This window comes from Ranitomeya variabilis, chromosome 5, assembly GCF_051348905.1.
Source record: "Ranitomeya variabilis isolate aRanVar5 chromosome 5, aRanVar5.hap1, whole genome shotgun sequence".
In the NCBI taxonomy this organism is placed as follows: Eukaryota; Metazoa; Chordata; class Amphibia; order Anura; family Dendrobatidae; genus Ranitomeya; species Ranitomeya variabilis.
In genome coordinates this window covers 655,612,416-655,638,535 of record NC_135236.1, presented here as the reverse complement: position 1 = coordinate 655,638,535, position 26,120 = coordinate 655,612,416, and the positions used below count along the sequence as shown (strand labels likewise).

At 42.8% G+C, this 26,120-nt stretch overlaps 1 protein-coding gene and 1 long non-coding RNA gene across 2 annotated transcripts in view; one reads left to right on the top strand and one right to left on the bottom strand.

The window, feature by feature from the left end:
• The window catches only part of ADRA1B (adrenoceptor alpha 1B), a 30,040-nt gene extending 20,152 nt beyond the window's left edge, over positions 1-9,888 (bottom strand). Inside the window, exon 1 of the mRNA XM_077266440.1 lies at positions 8,636-9,888. Within this exon, the coding sequence (XP_077122555.1) occupies positions 8,636-9,578 (943 nt within the window). The 5' untranslated portion in view covers positions 9,579-9,888. The remainder of the gene's footprint in view (positions 1-8,635) is intronic.
• Positions 9,889-9,991: 103 nt separating this feature from the next.
• Positions 9,992-26,120, top strand: part of LOC143776739 (uncharacterized) — a 59,870-nt gene continuing 43,741 nt past the window's right edge. The window contains exons 1-2 of the long non-coding RNA XR_013215901.1: positions 9,992-10,341; positions 13,380-13,493. This is a non-coding gene — a long non-coding RNA (uncharacterized LOC143776739). The remainder of the gene's footprint in view (positions 10,342-13,379; positions 13,494-26,120) is intronic.

Genomic DNA, 26,120 nt, shown 5'->3' with positions numbered 1-26,120 from the left:
GCGACAAAACGGCCCCTGCCCCAATCTCCGAAGCATCCACCTCAACCTGAAAGGGAAGTGAGATGTCAGGCTGGCACAAAACAGGCGCCGAAGTAAACCGGCGTTTTAACTCCTGGAAAGCCTCCACGGCAGCAGGAGCCCAGTTAGCTACATCAGAGCCTTTCTTGGTCATATCCGTCAGCGGTTTAACAACGCTAGAGAAATTTGCGATAAAACGACGGTAGAAGTTAGCAAAACCCAAGAACTTCTGAAGACTCTTAACTGACGAGGGTTGAGTCCAATCATGAATAGCTCGGACCTTGACTGGATCCATCTCCACAGCAGAAGGGGAAAAAATGAACCCCAAAAAGGGAACCTTCTGTACACCAAAGAGACACTTTGAGCCTTTTACAAACAAAGAATTTTCACGCAGAATCTCAAAAACCATCCTGACCTGCTCCACATGCGAGTCCCAATCATCAGAAAAAACCAGAATATCATCCAGATACACAATCAAAAATTTATCCAGATACTTCCGGAAAATGTCATGCATGAAGGACTGAAAAACTGAAGGTGCATTAGAGAGCCCAAATGGCATCACCAAGTACTCAAAATGACCTTCGGGCGTATTGAATGCGGTTTTCCATTCATCGCCCTGCCTAATGCGCACAAGGTTGTACGCACCACGGAGGTCTATCTTGGTGAACCACTTGGCACCTTTAATCCGGGCAAACAAATCTGACAACAGCGGCAAAGGATACTGAAATTTGACAGTGATCTTATTTAAAAGCCGATAGTCAATACAAGGCCTCAAAGATCCGTCCTTTTTGGCCACAAAAAAGAATCCCGCACCAAGAGGGGAAGAAGAAGGACGGATATGCCCCTTCTCAAGAGACTCCTTGATATATGAACGCATCGCGGTATGTTCAGGTACCGACAGATTAAACAGTCTCCCCTTAGGAAACTTACTGCCAGGAATCAAATCTATTGCACAGTCACAGTCCCTATGAGGAGGCAGTGCACTGGACTTAGACTCGCTGAAGACATCCTGATAATCAGACAAATACGCCGGAACTTCCGAAGGCGTAGAAGAAGCAATAGACAAGGGCAGGGAATCTCCATGAATTCCATGGCAGCCCCAACTTGACACTGACATAGCCTTCCAGTCCAAGACTGGATTATGGGTCTGTAACCATGGCAAACCCAAAACAACCAAATCATGCATTTTTTGCAGAACCCCCCACAAATAATAACGGTGAGGTAAGAGGAAATGACAAACACAGAAATGAACTAGATTTTAGCAAAGAGAGGCCCACTTACTAATAGCAGAATGTAGTAAGATAACTTATATGGTCAACAAAAACCCTATCAAAATCCACGCTGGAGATTCAAGAACCCCCGAACCGTCTAACGGCCCGGGGGGAGAACACCAGCCACCCTAGAGCTTCCAGCAAGGTCAGGAAACAGATTATATACAAGCTGGACAAAAATGCAAACCAAAACAAATAGCAAAAAGCAAGAAAGCAGACTTAGCTTAATAAAGCAGGAACCAGGATCAGTAGACAAGAGCACTACAGATTAGCTCTGATATCAACGTTGCCAGGCATTGAACTGAAGGTCCAGGGAGCTTATATAGCAACACCCCTGACCTAACGACCCAGGTGAGCATACAAGGGATGAATGACATACCCAGAGTCAAATCACTAGTAGCCACTAGAGGGAGCCAAAAGGTAAATTCACAACAGCCATCAATGTCTTAGATGAGATGGTGCCCATGCTGTTTACATGGGTCTTTTATGTACTGGGACATAACTGCCTTCAAGCTGAGTCTTTACTTTTGTGTAGATTTATTACATTGGCTTTTAAGCAGCTTTTATGGCGTATTAAAGGGGCAGTCCAGAGTTAATGAAGTAGCCACAGCGTCTTTTTGGTCATTTTTGGGATAGCTTTTTGTTTATCTTTTAATTTTTATGATAAAGGGAATCTGTCAGCAGGTTTTTGCTTTTTAATCCAAGAGCAGCATGATGTAGGGGCTGAGACTGATTCCAGGGATGTGCCACTTGCTCAGTAGCTTTCTGTAGCTTCGATACAATCAGTGTTTTCTGAACAGGAGTTTATCACTGGAGGACTAGGTTTCATGTGCAAGGTAGTCCAGCTAATCTGTGTAACCACGCCCCCAACACTGATTGGCTGCTTGCCGACAGTGTACACATGAAGCTGCCAATCAGGGGTGTGGGCGGGGTTATACACAGCTCAGCAATCAGAGAATTGTTCCATCTACAGCAGAGAAAACAGGGATTCTATTAAAACTGCACAAAGCAGCCCAGTAAGTGACACATCACTGGAATCAGGGCCTCTGCCCCTACATCATGCTGATCTCAGATTACATGGCAAAACCTGCTGTCAGATTCCCTTTAAAATATGGAGCTGCTTCAAAGTGGAATCCGCCTGAAGAACGGACCGGTCACTTCTTTTAACCACTTTGCGGTTTGGGAAACCTGAAGCGATTAGAAGAAGCTCAAAAAGATAGCACATATTTTCATATTCATTATTTTTTTTTGTGCTTTTTCAGCCGGATTGTGAAAAAGACTTTGCACGCATTAATCTGTAGGCTATGTGCGCACAAAGTTTCGGGTTTTGATAGCTGTGGCAAACCCACCACACAAACAATAAGGTAGATGCCAAAGAAGACATTTTCTGCTCCAAAAACTCAGCATGTACACTGGTGTCATATTGACTCTGTGTGCACTTGGCCTTAGGGTGCCCCTGTTACAAAAACGAATGTGGGTTGCCAGACAGTTTGGGTTTTCTATGTCACATGTGTACCAGTTTAGAATATTAAGAGCTAATGCTACTTGATAAAAATCACATTGTAGTCGCATGACACTCCTCCTACTCCTCCTCCAGATGTTTTTAAACACTAGTGAGAGCGAGGCTCTAGGGGATGTTTTTTCCCCAAATTTCTGTGATTAAAATTCCAATCCAAACATGAGGATGGGCGCAGATTTCTGGGAGCTTTTGTATGACATCCGTATGCTATGCGTTTTTAACATCAGCTTTTGCATACAGAAATTCTCTGCCATTTAAGCTAGTTTTCTAAGTAATAAAACAATCTTATATATAGATATAGATAGATGATAGACAGAATACATAGGATAGCTGTCTTGAAGATATTTAATGTCACAAGCCCCCTACATATAATAAACTAGCACCCTTTAGTGCCTTTCATTTATTTAGACTTTTTAAATCTATTAAATAAATGATTTAATGGTGTGAGATCCCCCATATTTTTAAAAACCAGCTGAGGGAAAGCAGACAGCTGTGAGCTGGAGTTATTTTTCTGGGAAGGGGCCAATATCAGCCCGCAGCTGTCTGTGTAGCCTTTATTGGTTATTAAAACGGGGTGAATCCCCCCAAAAATGACGTGGAATTCCCCGTATTTTTAATAACCAGCAAAGGCTAAGCAGACAGCTCGAGGCTGACTTCAATAGGGTGGAAAGGGACCATGGATATTGGCCCCCTCCCAGACTAATAACACCAGCCCTCTGCCGCCCCAGAAATTGCGCATTCATTAGATGCTCCATTTCTGGTGCTTAGTCTCAGCTCTTCCCAATTGCCCTGCAATCGGGATAAAAAAAAGTATGGCTGGCATTAAATGGGTAAAAGAGGGTAATTGTTGGGGAGTGTTTTTCACAATTAAAGAACTTTTCACTGTGTGTGTGTTTATTTATTTTGACAACGGGGTTAGTAATGGTGGTGTCTGACAGACACCTCTCCATTACTAACCCCTGGGATTGATGTCGGCAGACATTACAAAGCTGACATCAACCCCAAAACCATTACCCCGATTGCCAACGCACCAGTGCAATCAGGAAGAACTGAGGCTAAACGCCAGAAATGGCGCATCTAATTGATGTACCATTTCTGGGGCAGCTGAGGGCTGGTGTTATTAGTCTGGGTGGGTGCCAATATCCATGGCCGTGTACCAGCTTATTAATATCAGCCCCCAGCTGTCTTCTTAGCCTTTGATAGCTATAAAAAATAGGGGGGGACAGCGCGTCATTTTTGGGGGCCTTCCTTTTTAATAACCATTAAAGCTATGAAGACAGCTGTCGACTGATATTATTAGTCTGGGAAACTCCATGGATATTGTCCCCTTCCCAGAATAATAACAAAAGCTGTCTGCTTTCCCTCAGCTGGTTATTAAAAACCAGGAGATGTGTGTGTAAAAATTGGATGGCGCATGCATGGTCCTTGTGCTGTGTGATTTTTTTTTCTCGCACCCATTGTCTTATACACAGTCAATTGCAGCATGCTGCAAATTTTTCCTCAGTACGATTTCAGCTGAGTCAAAACTTCGCAGATGGGCACTTACTCATTGAATAACATTGGTGCGAGTGCAATGCGATTTTTTGTCGCATTGCCCTTGCCGATTTTATACGCGAGTGTTAGCGAGGCCAAAATTTTACAGATGTGAAAAACCAGCATGTGAATTATATAGAAAACTTGATGCAGATTTTAACCTGCAAATCTTCATCAAAGTACATATGTAAACTTAGCGGACTTGTTAGGGCTCGTTCACATGACCGTATTTTTTGGTACAAGTGCTGTTTATTTAAAAACGGACCAATGTTATTCAATGGGGCAGTGCAAAATAGCGATTTTTTTTTCATTGATCAAATTTGCATTTGAAAACAAAGTCGAATTTCTTCCGTAAATTGGATTCAAGTCTATGGGTTCGCAAACATGGACAACCCCTTTAAGTCTTCCTATGTTGACCACCCTGCGGAACTGCAGGAGAAGAAGATTTTGCAACAACTGCATACTCCTGAGTTAGGAAATGATGAACTTTACTTTCTCGGCAACATTTTTGTGAGAATCCGTTCCTACACATGAGTAATAGATCCGTCACCATCCACCAGCTTCTATGCACTACGTAACCTCGGTGTCACCGGTTGCCCGTCCCGGGAACCGTGCATGACAAATGACGGGAAGCGTTAGTAATGCCATCATCATACGTGAGCATTAATAATAGCCCAAATCTGAACTTCTACCTCTATTTGGTAAATAGAAGAGAAAATAACGTCTGACTGTATATCAAGGGTTAATTAAGAACCTTCGCAAATCTATACAAAGGTCCATCAATCATTAGCAGCTACTTGGAAGAACAAGGGCGAAACGAACAATTTTACAAAAATTCTATGATTTTACAAAAATTACATCTTGAAGATTTCTTTTTTTGACAGAGCTTAGAAATCATCAATGGCCAACAAGTGTTCTCCTGGAAAAACACAGAAGCAGAGAAAGCAATTTCTTAAAGGGGGTTTCTACTTTTATATACATAATACTTTTACAACTTTCTAATATATTTTCCATTTTTTTCTGCCATTTTCAATATATCTGCTTGCTGTCGGTGAATGAGAAGATTATTGTTTCTATACAGAGGTAGTAATTAATTCCGCTGTCGGCTGAGTAGTGATACATTGGATCCAATGTAGACAATGCTCTGTGAGCTAAACATTGTGGACTGATACATTGTTACAAACCACCAGATTTGTTCAGCTCCTGTCTAGACTGGATAGAATTGGATTCACTTCTCAGCAGAGAGCAGGACACTTTAGGACATGTTCAGGCGATGGAAATTTCATAGGAATATGTGCTGCAGTTCATTTCTGCTGTAGTGCATAGAGTACATGGGGATTTAAAGGGAATCTTTACTATAGAATCTGAGAACACCATGATGTAGTGCCTGATTCCAATGATGTGTCACTTGCTGTTCTGCATGCTATTATTTTGATTCAATCACAGTTTTTTCTGCTGAAAATCTATCAGACCTCAAATGCTGAGCTCTGTATAACCCCGCCCACACTACTGATTGGCCGCTTTCTGTCTACACTGGCAGAAATCTGCCAATCAGTGGTGGAGGCGTGGTTGGACTAGGAGGCAGGAGACACCTAGTCCTGTAGTGATAATCTCCTGCTGATAAAACACTGATTTTATTGAAACAGCAAAACACAGCCTAGAAAGTGATACATCACCGGACTCAGGGTCTTTGCCCCTTCTTCATGCTGCGCTCATATTACATAGCAAAAGCCTGCTGACAGGTTTCCTTTAAAAGATATGTTTTATGGGAAAAAAAGAACTTGCATTTTGATTCTTGATTTGAATTCTGCACGGAAACTGAGACTGATACAGTAGTCACACAAGTGTCAGCCCCTCTTATCTGAAGGCATATGTGACTCTTCTTTTGATTTGCCGGCTTGGCAAAGTGTCATCGTTGCGGCATGATGCACATGTGACGTTGCCCCAGGCCGACCAATAAAGAGTAAGAGGCCTTTTTTTCCGCTCCTGTCCACAGACCGATTCCATGGCCAATGGACTGGATTGTGCGAATTTATTTGCACCAAACCTAGTGAAAAAGTTGCGTTTCCACTAAACAAAAAAATGAGCTGCAGTGTTTAAAAAATGGGCCAGAACACTATTTCCGCATGGATTCCTCATCAAAAAAGCAAAAAATAAAGCAGCAGGTGGACCAGATTAAGTTAAAACTCATCCACTTTAATGGTACATTGAAATGTTGTGGATTTTACAAGCGGAAAATCTGCACATAAAATTTGCACCAACATGATCCCATGAAGATCTTAGAAGACCGTACCCAACATCTCAAACAGGTTCTTCTACTGTTAGGGCTCATGCAGACATCCATTTTTTGTGTACAAGCTCTAGACGTGTTTTTCATTGATAAAACTCAAACCTAGAACAGTCTATGGGGCTATTAACACTCCTGATTTTTTTTGTGGACCTAGCGATCTGTGCAAAACCGTGAAGACATGTTCAATATTGATCTGGTTGTTGGATCAAAATCGGTAGTGCAAGTCTATAGGTCCGTGAAAAAAATCGGACCGTACTCAGATGCCATCCATGTCCTATCCATTTTTCACGGACTCCTAGATTGGAAAAGATAAACTTTTTGTTTGTTTGTTTCCCGTCTGAGAAAAACTGATGAAACTTGGATAATTTTTCTCATACGTGGCAAAAACGGACGTCTGAATGAGCCCTTTTATTGATGATTATGCCTAAGCCTATGTTCAGGCAAAGTTTTTTTAAGCATTCAAAAATGAATTTTTCTAAATTTTCTTTTCCTAAAGCAGTTTTGAAGCATTTTTCAAGAGTTTATTTTCCTGAAGTATTTCTTGCAGCTTTTTGATTTTACCGTGCCTAGTTTGGAGTGGATCCAATCAAGTTCCGCTTCCAAGAAGTGACATGCTTTTTCTTTTTTTTCAACCAGGCGTTGGAACAAAACAAAAACACAAAAAAAACCCCCTACATTAGGTCTTTCACATCTTTTTAGGCAATTTTTGCTTCTTTTTTTGGCTCAAGAAAACATCTCAAAAACCTTTTTGTGCACATAGCCTTAAGTTCGTATGTTAAAAAGATATATGTAAATTTTTGGGGTGTCAAATAAATTACCGAGTAGAAAACAATATTCTTAGACGTTATAAAGAATTGTTCTTAATTTCTCGGAACAAATTCAGTTTCTTGCAGATGCTTCTTCATTTTAAAGGCCAATCATTAACTCGATGACTAACATAGCTTTTCTATCGGTTGGAGACTTTTTTTGACCTCAGATGACATACTAAGCATATATGATCCTTAGGGCTCGTTCAGACATCAATTTTTCATGGATAGAACTAACTAATACCTACTAAAGTCTATAGGACTGTTTATACGTCCGTGTAGTTTTGGGGACAGAGCGGTCTGTACAAAGTCACGAAGACAAGTCCAACTTTGGTCAAACTTACCAAGGTTATCGTTAGAAGTCATTCAGACATCCGTTTTTCGTGTATGAGTTCTGCATGCATTTTTCACGGCTAAAACTCGAACCTAGAACAGTCTGTTGGGCTATTTATATGTCAGATTTTTTTAGGGACCTAGAGATCTTTACAAAGCCACGGAGAGTCGAGACATGTCCGGTATTGATCTGAGCGTCAGATCAAAATCGTCAGTGCAAATCTATGCGTCCCTGAAAAAAAAAAATCAGACAGCACTTGTGCACTCCATTTTTTTTAATCCGAGTGCTGTCCATGAAAAAAATGACATCACATGGACAGAACTGGGACCAATGGTCTTCAATGCACTATTTTCTTCCGTATGGCAGAGGAATCTCGCCCATTCAAGTCAATGAATGTGCGAAATATTTCCGGATCTCATCCGTATTGCATCCAATTGTTAAGGATACATTGCAATTCTTAACCCAGAAAACTGTACTTGATCATATACATTTTAAAACGTTGAAGGACAAAAAAGATGCCACACAGATGTAAAAAACAGATGCTATACGGCTGCACACGGATGACAACATGGAAGAAAACTCAGACAATATCTTTACATGCTCGTCCGAACCCAAAGAAATCTGATGAAACAGATGGTAAAAACTGACCAAACGTTGATGAAAATCTGATCTGAAATGCCAATGAAACTCCGATAATTTTTTTGCATGCGAGAAAAATCACTGACGTCTGAAGAAACCCGAGGAATTCCCGGAAATGTAAAAATTTAAGAAAAGAATCCAGTTGAAGATATTTGTAAGGAGATTTATGAAATCAAGAGTGCTCACTACTACCACAAATGAAAAAAAAATAGCAAAGGATCTTACCTAAAGGCAAAGCGGTGAAGAATGGTAGCCAACATAAGATGAACAAGCCAACCACAATTCCCAAAGTCTTGGCTGCCTTCTTCTCCCTGGAGAACTTGAGTAATTTTACAGATAAGGAGCTGCGAGGCTGTTGGCTTTTGCTTTTACTGTTCGGAGATCCATCGTGCATGTTCCTGCAGTGGATTCTCAGAGTCAGCTCCTTGGAGTCCATGCTTTCTTTCATGACACCTGCTTCTAGATTCTTGGTGATCCTCTTGGCCACCACGTAGACTCTGCAATACATCACCAAGATGACAATCAAGGGGATGTAGAAGGAAGTCAAGGAGGAGAAGATGGCATAAAACGTTTCTGTGGTAATATCACACCCCGTCTCATTAGTAACAGTCTGCTGCTTCCACCCCAGTAATGGTCCAATGGAGATCACTATGGACAAGATCCAGACACCCAACAGAGCCAATAAGACCCTCTTTCTGGTCACTATAATGGGGTACCGAAGAGAGTAACGAACCCCAATGTATCTGTCTATAGAAATGGCGCAAAGACTGAAAATCGATGCTGTACAACATAGAACATCCATTGCAGCCCAGATGTCACAAAATATCTTGCCAAGGATCCAACGGTTGGCAATCTCTAGGGTGGCAGAGAAGGGTAGCACTGTGGTGCTTAGAAGCAAGTCAGCAAGGGCCAAATTAACAATTAAGTAGTTGGTTGGGATCCTCAGTTGCCTGTTGGTGACCACAGAGATGATGACCATGATGTTGCCCACTATGGCAACACAAATGAAGGCTCCAAGAGTGAATCCAACGAGCATAGCCCTGGTAAAGTCTATAGGTTCAGTCCCATTGGTGTCAGTGTAGTTATCAGAGATAGAACTTATATTGCTCCATGGTGAAGTCTCCAGAATTGATGAGTTCTCACCAGGCATCTTCATTGAGTCCTCCATAGCTTGGATGATGGGAACTTGAAAGCAATCAATGCCACCTTAAAGTGATTCAAGAAGAGCTACGAGAAATGTGAAGTTGTTCAAATTGTCAAGGCAGAAAGACATGCCCAACTTCTTCTTCTCAAGAGTCTTCTAGGTCCTTTTCAAGGTTGCACCTGGAACAGCTTGATATCTGCAAGCAACTGATGTAGAGCCAGACTGAAAATGGTCAGGAAGGCTGAGCTGTAGGTGGGATGACATGCTGCTCCACTAACTAACGGCACTTCTCAGGGATCTTAAGAAAAATCTCTTTTAGCAGCTGCCTTTCTTAGAAGTGACATCACTGCCAATGCCAGATTCTATGAAGAGGCCGCTAGAGGGAGCAGCAAGGCAAACAAATCCGCAGTCAGGGCTGGATCAGGGAATTTAATTATTATTTTTATAACCTGAAGGATCTGCAGTGTATTATCTAATAAGAGTCTCAACCCATCTCAGTCATTTAGTGGTTAACTGTGGAACCAGCGTAAGTTCATACCTTGCGTATTTCTGCACGATTCTGACATAGATCTTCAGAAAAATTTCTCCACAAAGGGTGAATTGCGGATTTTGTTGCTGAAATTTCTGCAACTGAATATAGGTTCCAGATGAATGAGACAGTTGTAGAAGTTTCCGTCAAAAATTTTGCAGCAAATATGCAACGTGACCATATTGGAAGGCAAAGTTGCCAAAGTGCGGATTTTCGATGCTGTGGATTTTCAGCAGCATTTCTTTACCAAATAGCTAGGTAAGGCTATTTTTTTATTGCATTTTTTTATTAATTTTTTTACATGCATTCTTATTAAGTTTTCTTCTGCAGTGTTTTTTTTTGTCTTTTTTTTGGTATTTAAATAAAAACTGCAAACAAATAAATGGACAAAAAAATCCCAATTCCTCTGCAGAACTTTTTCAGGAATGTGTAGATGAGATTTGTTGGAGTCTCATCTACTTATCTGTTACTTTATTACTTTAAGGATTTTCTGCATGCAAATCTGCTCCGAATACGCAATGTGTGAGGATACCCTAAGGCCTCATTCAGACATCTGTGTTGCACGTATTTCTTTCTTTATCCATACCTGAAAAATACTGAGTTTTCTGTGCGGATTTTCACCATAGACTTGCATTAGATGCAGAAAATCTGCACATATCTGTATCAATAAAGTTCTGTCAAAGCCAAATACCAGAAAGTATCAAAAACAAAGCAGCTTTATTTAAAATATGACATACCAAAAAGAGACAAAAACAGAAATGTCAAAAACACGATAAAAACACACTGAAAAAAATTAATTTATCTAACAGGTACAGAAATGTTTGTGACATCAAAAACGGGGAACTTAAAGAGGTGGTCTGAAGCCAAATTTTATTTTCATCCTAAATCTCTTATCTATTTAATGTCCTAATCTAATTTTTTTCTCATATACTTTAGTTAAAAATTCCCTGTCGTTCCCAAACTACTCTATTTAACTTCTTTATTTTTTTTTCTACTAATTTCTCTTTGATGACGCTTCATTTGAGAATCTTGGTGCATGCTGGGATACTCAAATGAGTTGTCATCAGGCAGCAGAGGCTGCTGTCACTGCCACAGCCTCTGCCCTCTTCCTGAAACAAAGCATCATCAGTGACCTCCATTTCAGGGTTAGTGATCGTCCCTGTTCTACTGAGCATGCGTCAGTTGTCAATTTCAATGGATGCTCAGTAGATTCTTGTCACTGTACACCGTTCTTCTCACTGAAGAGTGACAATGCACTCTCTCACTGGCTCTGATCAGAAAAGATGAGACGAAAATAGAGCGCACTGTCATTGCACAGTGTAAAAAGGGAACGAGCAGCAAGCAGATACCAGAGCCGGGTAGTTGGGATGGTGGCACAGAAGAACAATGAGGTATTCATTTTTTTATTTTTTTATTTTACGTTTAATATGGTTTGAAGTCTGGAAAGATCCCAGGTTAAAATAAGGAACATTCAATGTGGATCTAGTAACTTCAATAAAAATCTAATTTCTCTTGTAAAATTTCAGTTCAAAACTCAGCAGATTCCGTCAGCTCTAATTGGCACAGTTTTTATTCTACGCTGATATAGACGGGGTCTACAGGGTAAAGTTTCTCCTTGTGGAGAGTGCCAAGCTGGCATATTAAGGGGTCATGTAATGCTCTCCTGGAAAATTAAATATTCACATGGCTTCAGGGTCTCTGGTGCCAGTATCAATTCTATAAGTCAACATCGCCCCTTTAGTAAGACTTGTCATATAATTTAGGGTATAAAGCCAGACCACAATCTCCATTTATGGGTGACTGTTTCATGGTTTTTGCCCCTTGTCAGTGCAAAGTAGGAGACTTCTTGGCTGGGTGAGAGGCCTCTGACAAGTTGTCTATAGTATGAGGTATATATATATATATATATATATATATATATATATATATATATATATATATATATTTTTTTTTAAAAGAGTCCTATAAGTGCGAGTAGAGATGTAATATAATACCTTATCAATAACTATATAATCGATATTCCTCTACACAGTGGCATTAAATCTTGCAGCCTTTGGGTATAAAACGCATGGCCAAAAATATCGTGAATTTGGCCACATCCAGGTTTGGATTTCGGAAGGCATGCGTGCGGTTTGCAACGTGACCAAATTCACTTAGATTGTGTTGTGATGTAGTATCAGGATACCGATGGTTGGCCATGTGAGTTGAGTTGCGGACTAATGCTGGCTTTACTCATTCCGCTAGGTTCACACAAATACAGTGCTCTCTGCTAAGTACCGCATCCAAGTTCTCTTCGAACTCTACGAAAAACTAAGGTAACCCTGCCCGAGCTCAGATGGAGTCACTTTGGACATTGCATGGCGTCTGACAGCGGCTTATCTCTACACCGAGCAAAAGGATCGCACATTAGAATTCAACAGACCGAATCCTACAACTCTAACCCAACATTTTCTGATGTGGAAGAGTTGTGTTGCCCACATACACATAATCTGGTCATCTGATTCCGCCAAAGCCAATGGATTCAGCAGGCTTTTGATCAGGGTGTGTTTCGGGGCCTTTTTTTCATTCTCTTCACCCAGAAACAGTGGCACAATAACGTTGGAAAGGAAAGGAGCCCCCCAATAAACCTTTCCCCGGCCCTGGTCATTGATCAATGGTCTCCAACACTCCAAAGTTTAGGGAAAGTTGTTCGTGCTTGTGGCTACCACCCCAGAAGAACTAGGAGCTTAGTCTCCACCAAAAAGAGGACAGCCGGTTTGCAGGGAGGAGTAGAATCTCATGGTCACGTACTTCCCCTTAAACCAATCTCGAGGGAACCCACCCTAAAAAGTTGAAAGGTTGACACATAATCAAAATAAATTATGGAGGTTTTACAGTGTAATACTGACTGGTACCAACCTAGCCAAAGGGTCCAAAATAATGGGTCTGCTGAAAAGTAAGAATTTGAAGTGTGTGTAAGTTTACTGGGAAACTCAAGTGGGATCCATCACCCAATGAGTTCAGCGTCACCACTCCTATGGCACTTGTGGACCTCGGGCTCTCAGACTACCCAGCTCATGGCATTGATCCATGAGATTGGGGTCACCAAACTGGGTGACCATGTAAACCTCCCGGTGAACACCCTGAACTTTTGCATTAGCTGGTGAGGACAAACCGATTGACACCAGCAGACTCTACACTTGATCTCAGCCAAAAGTCCAAAAAGCGAAGCCAGCGGGTTCTGCTGACAGTGTGTATGTGCTACCCCTGCATTGCTAGATTGCTATATGATGGCATTTCTTTTTTTGTTTACACAGAATCTAAAGCACCTTCACTGAAACCCGCGAGGTTCACCATATACCCGTGCAAGGTCAATGAGGACGAGGACAATATTTCTACACAGCATTAATCCTCAGAGGCGAATTCCTGTGGTAAGACAAACATACAATTAAGGGGAAGATTTTTTTGCTGGAAGCCTCCCATGTTCATAACTAAGCCACTGTAAGAAAATTCCAGCTCTATGTTAATAAATGATAACCTGTAATAATATATGGTATATAATGACCATTTAGCCATTTTTCTTCTCGTAAGTTTCTGGATGGTCTGCAAACAAATAAATAAATTAATTAAAAAAATAAATAAATTATAAAATATATATATATATATATATATATATATATGTGTATATATATATATATTTACAGTATATATATATATATATACGTATATACAGTATGTATACAACTTATGCATGAATAAATGGGATCATTGTGATACAAATTGTATGTAAATCCATTATTGAGTGACTCGTAAATGTGACCGTAAATTATCGGAGTCAATACTGAACTATTGCATTTTTGAAAGGGTGAAGTCAATTAAAAGGAAAGATGTCAAGTAAATAGATTTATTGCAGACATAAATCCTTATAATGATAGCTCATTTCCTATAGGTCCACATGAATATTTACCACTGTGTTTGAGCCAATACTTTTATCAATATTATTTTCCATATGATTTTGCCAATGTGGGCGCTTCTTGATATATCTGAGTGATGTAGAGATCTCTGGAGCACATTTCTGGTTATATTGCATTTTAATAAGGATTAATGGGTGTTTTTTAGGTATAAATTGTACCGATGAATATAATATGTATTTGGGGGTCAAAGGATGGACGAGTTGCTAAAAAGGTTGCTCCCTTTCCACTAGTAGTTAAAAAATAAACTGAATTTTACTCACTCTCCCCAGTATTGAGTCTCCACCGCTACTCCTGCTGTCTGTTATTGTTTGCAGAGCTGACAGCGCTGCAACCAATCAGTGAGCTCAGCGGTTCTGTCAGTTTAGATCACGCTATCCGTTACCTTGGTCTCCTCTCACTTCAGGGACACCCACATTATATGCTCTGCTCGCTGGTCAGACCATAGGTCTGCCTGTACTGTTTGCTGGGCTCTATCTGCCTCCCTTACAAGAAATTCTCTCTGTCCCTTCACTTTAGCCCCATCCCACTCTGGGCTAGTCCCAACCATTAACCCTAACTGACCCTATTAACTCCCACCTGCTGGGCAGACTACAATTCTATTACTAATGATATATCACTGGACACTTCACACATTCAAATGCATCATAACAATTCACATGTCTTCAAGGGGGAATGTGGGCAACACTTCCATCTTCTTACAAACATGTGAATGTTGAGCTAAATGGCCAAGTATATGGGAAAGTCGGGAGCTAAAGTTGTCAGCTGAATGAGTGTTGTAAGGTGTATGGGTAACTGTGTTCTTGATAGCTAAGAACTGAGATAGTAAATATCTGTACAGCGTGGTGTCCGATGGGCCCCAGTGCAAAATTTGGACCAGGGCTCCTTCCTGCATTTTGGGCCCTTGTAGTGTTCTAGAGCCCATAAAGATACACATATTTATCACCCCATGTAATTATGTCCTGTGTCCTGTCTCCTTCCGGTAATAATTTCCACCATCCTGGGCCCTTTCAGTAATAATGCTCCTCATCCTGAGCATCATGCTATAAGAACGAACCTCCGTCCTGGGCCCCTTCTTGGTATAATGTTCCTCATCAGGTAAAAATGCCCCCCTTCCTGAGCCCCTTCTGATAATAATGTCCTCGATCATGGGCAACCTTCAGTGATTTTGGCCCATCCTGGGCCCTTTCAGTAATAATGCTCCCCATCCTGATCACCATGCTATAAGAATGAACCTCCATCCTGGACTCCTTCCTGGTATAATGTTCCTCATCATGTAAAAATGCCCTTCTTCATGAGCCCCTTCTTATAATAATGTCCTTGATCCTGAGCAACTTCCAGAGATTTTGTCCCGTCCTGGGCCCTTTTAGTAACAATATCTCCTGTCCTGGGTCTTTCCAGCAATAATGCCCCCCATCCTATAATAATGTCCCCCATCCTGGGCCCTTCCTTGTATAATGTCCCCCATCCTGGACCCCTTCCGCTCTTCTCCAGCACATTTTGAAAAACTATTATTCTTACTTTCTCCCACTCCAATGATGATGTGCAACGTCCTCCTCTCTTTCAGCTGGATGTGCTTCCTAGGATGCCCATCCAGGTGAAATTGGCACTGGGGTCAGCGTGCCCAGCTCTGGCACGGGCCCAGTCACACTCACACCCTCTTTATCTGCCGATGTCAATTTCTGATAGTGGCCTTTAAGGTGTGCAGTGCTGCAGTATATTCAAGAGATCAGTAAAATATTTATCCTATATGATACATGCCATAAAGAAAAAAAAACACTGGAAACCCAAAAATTGCCATTTTTCGGTCAATGCACCTCCTCCAAAAAATGCAATAAACAGATATCAAAACATTGTATGTACCCCATAATGGTATTAATAAAAATGACAGGTCCCATTGCAAAGAACCAAACCTCACACAGATCCATTGACAGAAAAACAAGTCATGTGTCCTAGAAAATCGGGATAGACATTGATCTTTTTTATAACTAAATTCTGAATTTTTCTTCCACGATTAAAATAAAAAAAAGAAAAGACACATTTAGATTTAGTGACCTGAATAGTCATGTGACAGTTGGTGCTTTTAAGATTCTATGGAGAAGGAAGGAGGAGCTAGAGGCAGTCACAGCTATTCTAGGGAGGAGCTAGAGGCAGACAGACATTCTAGGGAGGAGCTAGAGGCAGACAAAGACATTCTAGGGAGGAGCTAGAGGCAGACACAGGCATTCTAGGGAGGAGCTAGAGGCAGACACAGACATTCTAGGGAGGAGCTAGAGGCAGACACAGGCATTCTAGGGAGGAGCTAGAGGCAGACACAGACATTCTAGGGAGGAGCTAGAGGCAGACACAGGCATTCTAGGGAGGAGCTAGAGGCAGAAGCAGGCTTTCTAGGGAGGAGCTAGAGGCAGACACAGGCATTCTAGGGAGGAGCTAGAGGCAGACACAGACATTTTAGGGAGGAGCTAGAGGCAGACACAGGCTTTCTAGGGAAGAGCTAGAGGCAGGAACAGACATTCTAGGGAGGAGCTAGAGGCAGACACAGACATTCTAGGGAGAAGCTAGAGACAGACACAGACATTCTAGGGAGGAGCTAGAGGCAGATACAGACATTCTAGGGAGGAGCTAGAGGAGACACAGACATTCTAGGGATGAGCTAGAGGCCAACACAGATATTCTAGGGAGGAGCTAGAGGCAGACACAGACATTCTAGGGAGGAGCTAGAGGAGACACAGACATTCTAGGGAGGAGCTAGAGGCAGACACAGACATTCTAGGGAGGAGCTAGAGGAGACACAGACATTCTAGGGAGGAGTTAGAGGCAGGAACAGACATTCTAGGGAGGAGCTAGAGGCCAACACAGATATTCTAGGGAGGAGCTAGAGGCAGACACAGACATTCTAGGGAGGAGCTAGAGGAGACACAGACATTCTAGGGAGGAGCTAGAGGAGACACAGACATTCTAGGGATGAGCTAGAGGCCAACACAGATATTCTAGGGAGGAGCTAGAGGCAGACACAGACATTCTAGGGAGGAGCTAGAGGAGACACAGACATTCTAGGGAGGAGCTAGAGGCAGACACAGACATTCTAGGGAGGAGCTAGAGGAGACACAGACATTCTAGGGAGGAGTTAGAGGCAGGAACAGACATTCTAGGGAGGAGCTAGAGGCCAACACAGATATTCTAGAGAGGAGTTAGAGGCAGACACAGAAATTCTAGGGAGGAGCTAGAGGCTAACACAGCTATTCTAGGGAGGAGCTAGAGGCAGGAATAGACATTCTAGGGAGGAGCTAGAGGCAGACACCGACATTCTAGGGAGGAGCTAGAGGCAGACACAGACATTCTAGGGAGGAGCTAGAGGCAAACACAGACATTCTAGGGAGGAGCTAGAGGCAGACACAGACATTCTAGGGAGGAGCTAGAGGCAGACACAGGCATTCTAGGGAGGAGCTAGAGGCAGAAGCAGGCTTTCTAGGGAGGAGCTAGAGGCAGACACAGGCATTCTAGGGAGGAGCTAGAGGCAGACACAGGCTTTCTAGGGAAGAGCTAGAGGCAGGAACAGACATTCTAGGGAGGAGCTAGAGGCAGACACAGGCATTCTAGGGAGGAGCTAGAGGCAGACACAGGCTTTCTAGGGAAGAGCTAGAGGCAGGAACAGACATTCTAGGGAGGAGCTAGAGGCAGACACAGGCATTCTAGGGAGGAGCTAGAGGCAGACACAGGCTTTCTAGGGAAGAGCTAGAGGCAGGAACAGACATTCTAGGGAGGAGCTAGAGGCAGACACAGACATTCTAGGGAGAAGCTAGAGGCAGATACAGACATTCTAGGGAGGAGCTAGAGGCAGACACAGACATTCTAGGGAGGATATAGAGGAAGATACAGACATTCTAGGGAGGAGCTAGAGGCAGACACAGACATTTTAGGGAGGATATAGAGGAAGATACAGACATTGAGATGTAATTCCCTGATAGCCTTACTTTATATGAACACCCTATTGACAATGGGAATGGTAACACCCAATTGTCCATATATTCATACATTTCCATGAGGTGTAACACAGGAACAGTATCTAAAAGATGCCCCAGAAATTGTATCTCACACATCTTAGATGTCAGTGTCTCTTTTGAAGATTTATAGATTATATTTACACACACGGACCTGCGGCGACATATTTCATCGTTTTCTGTCTGTGAACGGGATTGGAAACTTGATCCTCCTTGTAGTAACATAAATTGACCTTTACAGAAACATTTCTTAAGTACCTTCAAGACTTTTCACAAATACATCTTCATGTAAGGAGTATCAGATGAAGTGAGATGTCTGCACCTGTGCCGAGTCGGTGGGTAGAGCTCATCGCAGTTTATAGCAATATCCCCCGGGGCCTTAGGGCTGAGTCAGTGTTTATTCAGAAGACATTTGGCAAAGGTGTTGATTCGAGTGCCATGGGTGTGTGAACGTTTGGAGAAGGCCGTGATGTTCCGGACTTACATGTTTGCTGTCTTTCTAAATATCAGAATGATAAATTACATAGAACACAAAAAAGGCCACTTAAATAAAAAGACTGTTCCTTGCGAGACTCGATGCTTTGCCATAGGTTCGAATGGCCGTCCAAATCATATCCTAGAGCCAGTGTCAACACCCTTCGAACTATCCCCTTGTTTCAGGTGAAGTCATTTCAGTACAGGTTCTGTTGATGTTCGTCTCCTGAGATATTTCCAGTTCTGGCTTACACGGGCCTTTGGGCAACAAAGTCCCAGTAGCTCCTTCCTCCTTCATCACTTTTAATTTTTCATTCTCGCCTTCCCAAAACTCTTTTATAATTTTTCAGTTGGTAGAGTCTATGAAGACTCGAGCTCAAATTTTTATTGGTACCAATTTAGGGTCCATACAACTTTCTGATCTCGTTTTATTTCATGTTTTTGGGAGGACCAAAAAACAGCAATTCCGCCATTTCAATTTTTTTCCCGTCTTGGTACTCATTAGAGTTGGGAGGACCGATTCACGGGACTCTGGTCCATGAGTCAGATGAGAAGCATCTGGCCGCTGTAAGGGTATGTTTCCACGTTCAGGAAACGCTGCGTTTTTGACGCTGCGTTTTTCCGCAGCGTCAAAAACGCAGCGTCCAGATGTTACAGCATAGTGGAGGGGATTTCATGAAATCCCGACTCCACTATGCGTTAAAAAACGCATGCGATTTTGCCGCGAAAACGCATGCGCGGTGCGTTTTTTCAAAACGCAGCATGTTGCTACAATGAGCAAAACACGCAGGCACACCGCAGGTGACCTGCCAGTGACCTCAGGTGCAGTTTTGGTCAGGATTTTACTTGCATAAAATCCTGACCAAAGCCTGAAGCAAGCCTGAACGTGGACACATACCCTAAGGGTATGTGTCCACGTTCAGGATTGCATCAGGATTTTCCATCAGTATTTGTAAGCCAAAACCAGGAGTGGGTGATAAATACAGAAGTGGAGCATATGTTTCTTTTATAATTTTCCTCTAATTGTTCCACTCCTGGTTTTGGCTTACAAATACTGATGAAAAATCCTGACCAAATCCTAATGCAATCCTGAACGTGGAAACATACCCTTAGGAAGTTCTTTACTTCCAGATTCCCCCATGCAGCTTTTGATGGCGTGATATCATCTGTGCCTTACGTTGCACCAGTCTGGCTAATCCCAATCCTAAAAAGTAAGAGATTATTCAACCTACTACTAGACTACTGACCTTGCCGATGGACCAGAGCCCCTCAAATCGATCTGCCCAACTCTAGTGTTTACCGTGTTTGATAAATATTATATTATTTTAGTACTTCAAACAGTTAGAACACCAAAATGTTTTCTATTTTTAAAATTTTAACAACATGCTGGAAAAAAGTAGGCAAACTTAGAACTTTTATATTTTTCATTGCTTTTTTTTTTTAGTTTATATCAGCTCCCCCTAGGGGACCTGAAACTGCGATCCCATGTACGATGTAATGCAATATTGAAATATTGTATTATATTGGAAAATGACCATTCTATGAAGTCCTGTTTGTGCTCCAGATTTTGAAATCCTTGAAATTTTTATGTTTTTATTACTTAAAAAAATAATTTTGAATTTTTTTTATTGGTTTGGTCTCCACAAGTGATGAGTGAACGTACTCAGATTAGAGTTGAGCGAATTTTCCAAAATTCGGTTCTGATAATTGTTTTTGCAATATTTGCCGAATACAGCCGAATGTCATTGGAGTCAATGGGAGTAGAAATGACCTAATATGTTAGGAACCGATCATCAAACATAAATACGGCACCAATATGGCAAATTCAGATTCGGTGACCGATTCCGAACATATTCGGTCAACTCTAGACCTCAGATAAGGTTTTATCCAAGCATGCTCAGGTGTTATCTGAGTATCTTGGGTGTGCTCGAAAAATAGGGGGCAATCCCTAACAAATAGGGGGCAATCCCTAACAAATCCCTGCATGTGTTGCGGCTGTCGAACAGCTGCGAGACACGCAGCCACAGGGACTCGAACATATTATTTGAGCACGCCGAAGACACTTGGTTATCACCCGAGAATGGTCGGATAACACTTTATCCCAGCTCGTTCGCTAATCACTACTTGCCAGTTGCCACCCGAATATTTTTCATTTTTATTATCAGCTTAGCCATATGAGAGCTTACTTTTTTCTTGGGTTGAGCTGTTGTTTTTATCAATACCAAGTGGTAGCGTTGTGCGAAAAGAGTTACAGGACCATGGTCAAGAGGCTTTGTCGGAAGTCCATGGTCACTAGACTAGACCAATGTGAACCTACTTGTACCAATGTCATTTACGACACCTCTTCTGATTAGTAGGGCACCTCTACGTTATTACATTGCGGCTGACCACTAATCAGAAGAGGTTCCCGGATGTCACAGGTAGGAGAGGACTTCTGGCTAGCCATGAACTACCAACGTGGATGCTGGACTTTTTGTTCCACTCTCTAGTGGCTGAATTCTGTTACTCCTGGAAGTCAACATATATGATGGATGTTGGGAAGGAAGATTATTTAGACATTTTGTAGCCTGATACAATTGTTTGATCACTGTATATTGTTTTTTTTTTCAGCACTGTATGTTGGTATTATACGGCACTGATCCTTGGCCACTATAGGGAATATTTTTGGTGGCCAATGTTTGGCACCCTGGATCGAACATAGAAAAAGCACAAATTGGGCACAAAAATTGTCTGCGCCACATTTACATGATACATCTACAACTACCTAATGAATGACTTTGTGATGATAGGTGAACACATAAATAAATATCAGTAATTTGTGCTGATATGTCCCTTTATGACATCATTACCAAAGTCTCTGCTTGTGAAATTTATATAAAATAGGTTAATTAATAAAATATAACCTATGATAACGATCTAAGAAGTCATTAGCTTTTGGATTCTACAATATTTGAATAATACTTTGCATTCATGTTTGCTGTGAGACAATGGGACATGTTGTGTTTGATTAACCCGCAAGTTGCTGCAAAAGTGTTCAGTTGTCTCTTAAAAGTGAAATTCACATATATTATTATACTTTCTTATATAGCGGCAATATAAATCACAACTTGCCTGTCTTTCATTTGTGCCTATTCTTTGTATTTGCACCCTTTTTTTAAGATTTATTTCGCATATGTTTACTTTTTTTTCACCATTTCAAACAGAGTTTGGGTTTTTTGGCTGATTTGTCAATTGCAACTTTTTAAAAAGTTGTAAAATGTTTGCACAAACATACTCCAGAATGGGATATATATTTTGTGTAGGTCTGAAAATTTTGCTCAAATTTTGCTGCATTTTAGAGGACTAAAAAGTTGCAAAAAAAGAGTGTTTTTCATTTCGCAAAAAAAAAAAATATTAACATTAACCAAGTACACCATTTTGAAACAAAAAAAATCAATAAGTTCTACAAGACCAAAAAAAATTGACTTAAAAATCCTAAATTAATTAATGGAGTCCTATGCTTTTTGGGGGAGAATAGAAGAAACATACACACTCCATACAGGTGTTGTCGGATTTGAACCCAAAATCCCCTCCTTAGGATAGGTCATCAGCGGAGGTCCGATCAGCTGTTGTGAGCTTCCTGAATAGTACAGCTTCATACGCTGTGTAGTGACCGTACTCAGGTGCTGTAGATCAACTCTTATTCATGTGAATGGGAGCTGAGCTGTGGTTTCTGAGAACGGCCACTACATTATGTATAGAGCTGTGCTATTCGACTTTGGCTCACTGTCCACATTCGGCTCATAAGACCCCCACCAATCTGACATTGATGACTGTAAAGACCAAGGTTCCTTAGACCTTGCTCCTCAGAGTAGCCAAAACCAAACTTATGGTTCGTGGTCTTCTATCCAGGTCCATCGCACTACAATAAAAACAATCAATATTTGTCTAAAGACTTTTCTTAATAATTTATTTTAAAAAGTTGAAAACAATACAAACAATGTCCGCATGTAAAATGGATAGAAAGGCAAACTAATAATGCAAATATAAAGTAAATAATACAGTAATTAATGTGGCACAGCATTTCCTGTAGATTGAACGCGTGTAGTCGTCGTTCAGCATTTCATTAGTTTGATTTGTGGTTGTAACCCACTCATCGGATCATTGATACAGCCAAGACGTGGAACATTACTGACGGGTGCTTGGAATTCTCCAACTTCATTTTTGGCTGCCGAAAGCTCCAGAGTCTAGAAATACAGAGATAAGAACTAGTGAAAAATGTATAAAGGTTATATATATATATATACAGCTAAAAAAAAACACACAGTGGACACGTAGGAAATCAATCATCAGATCTCGATGAACGAAAGATTGAAGTTGAAAATCTTTACTGATATGAATTGTGTAAATCTTTGAGAATAAAGTCACAGTCGGGTATAACTTGTGTGAAAATCATCATGGCAACTCAAAAAGGAACTTAATAGTATTATGACCCCAACTCGCAACAATGTCTGGCCATGCTCCTGGTGAGACGGCGGTGACCTGGGTTTCTTCTCCCAAGCTAAGATCTGAGCATCAGTGATCTCCAGGATAGTCTGTGGCTTTACTTGGTGCTGCTTGATGCCCTGATACGTAATGTTCCAAAAACTCTCTGTTGGTCAAGTCTTCGGTACGCGAGGGATATTCAACGGCATTAATGTCTTCATCATCCAAGATTTGTCTCAACACTCTGGTCACAGAAGATCAGAAGGAACCCAAGGTCCCGTGTGAGCTCTGACAGTGTTTCTGAGAATTTCATCAACAGCAGTCAGGGCACCGTTGGCTATCACATGGATGTTTGTGAGACCCTCCAGGGATATATAGACCATCACTGACTCACTGCCAAACTGGTCTTGTTGGTTGATGTTACAGGCTGCATAACCTTCACCACGTCTCCATAATCTTTCATGTCTATCACATGTGTTCAGTGTGAACCTTTTCTTATCTGTGAAGAAAAAGTGACACCAATGATGGGCCTGACAATTTTGGTGATGTCTGGCAAATGCTAATCAATGTTGGACTGTGAAAACTGGACCATCTACGGGATATCGGGCCCTCAAACCACTCTTGTGATCTATTGTTGGAGATCATTTTGTAGAACTATGGCAGTGCTCCTTCTATTCCTCCTCATCCAAAGGAGCAGATACCTTTTGGTATCCTGGTATTTGGTCCACACTCTTTAGACTGTGCTAGGAGACACATTTGATCCTCTTAGTGACAGCACACATGGATGTGCCATCCTGGAAGAGCTACCTGTGCCACCTGAATGGGCTGCAGATACCACCTCTTGCTACCAGCAGTAATGAGGACGCTTGTGCAGCGCCCCAGAGTCCTGGTCGTTGCAGTAATGTCGCTCTGCCACTAAGGGGAGTGATGTTACGTCTGATTGCACTAAAGGAGTTTCTCTGACCAGGTAACACTCACACTACACTTCACACTCCGGCCACCAGGGGGGGTGGTTCTATCTAGTAGGCCACTCCTCACACTCTGGTAAAACTGGGGGTTGGACAGGAAGACAGAGAGAAGAGCTAGTGAGAGGACCTGTCAGGGATGGGATCCTGGCAGACTCCTAAGAGCAGAACTAACCAGCGAACAACGGGAATACAGAAAAGAGGCATTAGGACCAGAAGGAGTCGTGCTGTTAGACCGAGGCAACATCCTTCTGAGGCGCAAACAGTCGGTGGCCGGAACGCCGAGCAAGTAAGAGATTCTAAGTACTACTGCAAACCACGGCCGGACAGCCAATTATAGGTTGGCTGTCTCACACAAATCACCTAAGCAGACAACGGAGGCAGCTGTGGGAGAGGGGCGACTCTAGGGTCCCGGAAGAACTCCAGGCCTACCCCGTCACACGGGTGCGTCCTACCATATCACCTGGGGGACGGAGAGAACGAACATCAGAGACAGACAGAATCAGTTGTGAGGACTATCCCGGGAGCTCAGCAGGGAAGGACTACAACACACAGCGCTAGAAGGTAGACACTGATTCCCACCTGTAAAGAGAACTCCTGATGTGCCTTTGGACCGGCCGGTCTCAAACAGCCCTGTTGACAGTGCTCTGGACTAAGGATTCTAAAACCTTCAGTAAAGAGGTAAAGAGACTGCAACCTGGTGTCCTCGTTATTTACTACGACCTACACTGCACCGCAATATCACCACTATCCACATCCATCATTTACTGTACGCCCCTCAGCAGAGTCACGGACCGGGCCTAGCCACCGTGACAACCCCAGAGCAGAGACTCAGAGGCCCGGTACCGGGTACCCCTCGGCCCTGCGGCAGTGGGGGCCCTACAACTTGGCGTCACGAACTGGATTTACTTAAGCCTGAAGAATCAGGTCATGTGTGCCTTGGAACTGTGATTTATTGTGCTTGGACTGTAACTTATTGCAAAGACTGTGCGTTGACAATTGCCGCCAGGAGTTCCCGCCACGATTCGCCATCGCAGTGTGCGGAGGGAGGAGCCTCAGCTTCGTGGGCGGGACCGGCCAAAAAGAAGCGCGGAACGAGAAAGCGCGGTAACGTGCCGATCCCGGAAGAGGAACTCCGATCTCCAGCAGGTTAGTGGAGGAAGGGCCAGCCATGTCCGAGTCGGGAGGAGCGGAGGAAGAGGCCGCAGCCGGGGATGCAGGGGCACCTCCGGGACCCGCAGCGGGCGAAGCCGCGGCCCTAATACAACCACCGGTTGCCGCAGAACCCGCTGTTCCCCTCAGCCAGTCGGACGCTGCCGCTAACACAAAAGCCATAATGCCCTTCTCTATGCCGTACCTGCCCGGAGCGGCCTGGCTCCCACGATACTCTGGGGAGTCGCATACATTCACTGACTTTAAGGAAGGGCTCTGCAGCCTGCTCGAGTTCTATCCCCTGACAGAGCCGCAGAAGGTTCATATGATAACCGGCCAACTCTTTGGGGCGGCTCTGAGAGAATTGAAGTCCTGGCCCGCCGAGGATAAGGGAACTGCACAGCAGATTTTTGCAAAGCTTAAAGCTACCTTCGATACTCGCACTGCTACAAAAATTAAACTGACTTTCTATGGATGCAAACAGAGACCGCAGGATAGCTTACGGGACTATGCCCTTAATCTCCAGGAGGCGATGCGGGCCATTAAGCAGAGTGACCCCGGCAGCATGCAGGATGAGGATAAAATCCTGAAGGAGCGGTTCATTGAGGGGCTCCTGTGCAGTCACCAGCGGGGCCAATTGCACTTCCTGGCCATGCAAAATCCAGACTTGACTTTTGCGCAATTCAAAGATAAAGCTATCCAGGCATTGCAGGAGCGACAGCCCAGCCGTGCAGCACCTCCCCGGCGTCCCGCTCTCACATACCACCAGGAGGTGGCATTGGATGCCCCAGTCGCCGCCGAGGCTGATGCCCAGAGCCTAGAGGACGACTCCCCTGCAGGACTTCGTCTCCAGATGCAGGAGCTAACCAAGAGCGTTGCTGCCCTAGCCCGGATGGTGCAGTCCCTACAGGAGGCCCCCAAGGAGAAGATCCAGTTGGCCTCCAGACCAGAGGATGTCCCTTGGATGCGACAGAGGAGGACTCCGCCGACCAGAGGCCGGAACAACGATCGCTTCCACCAGGACGGACGAC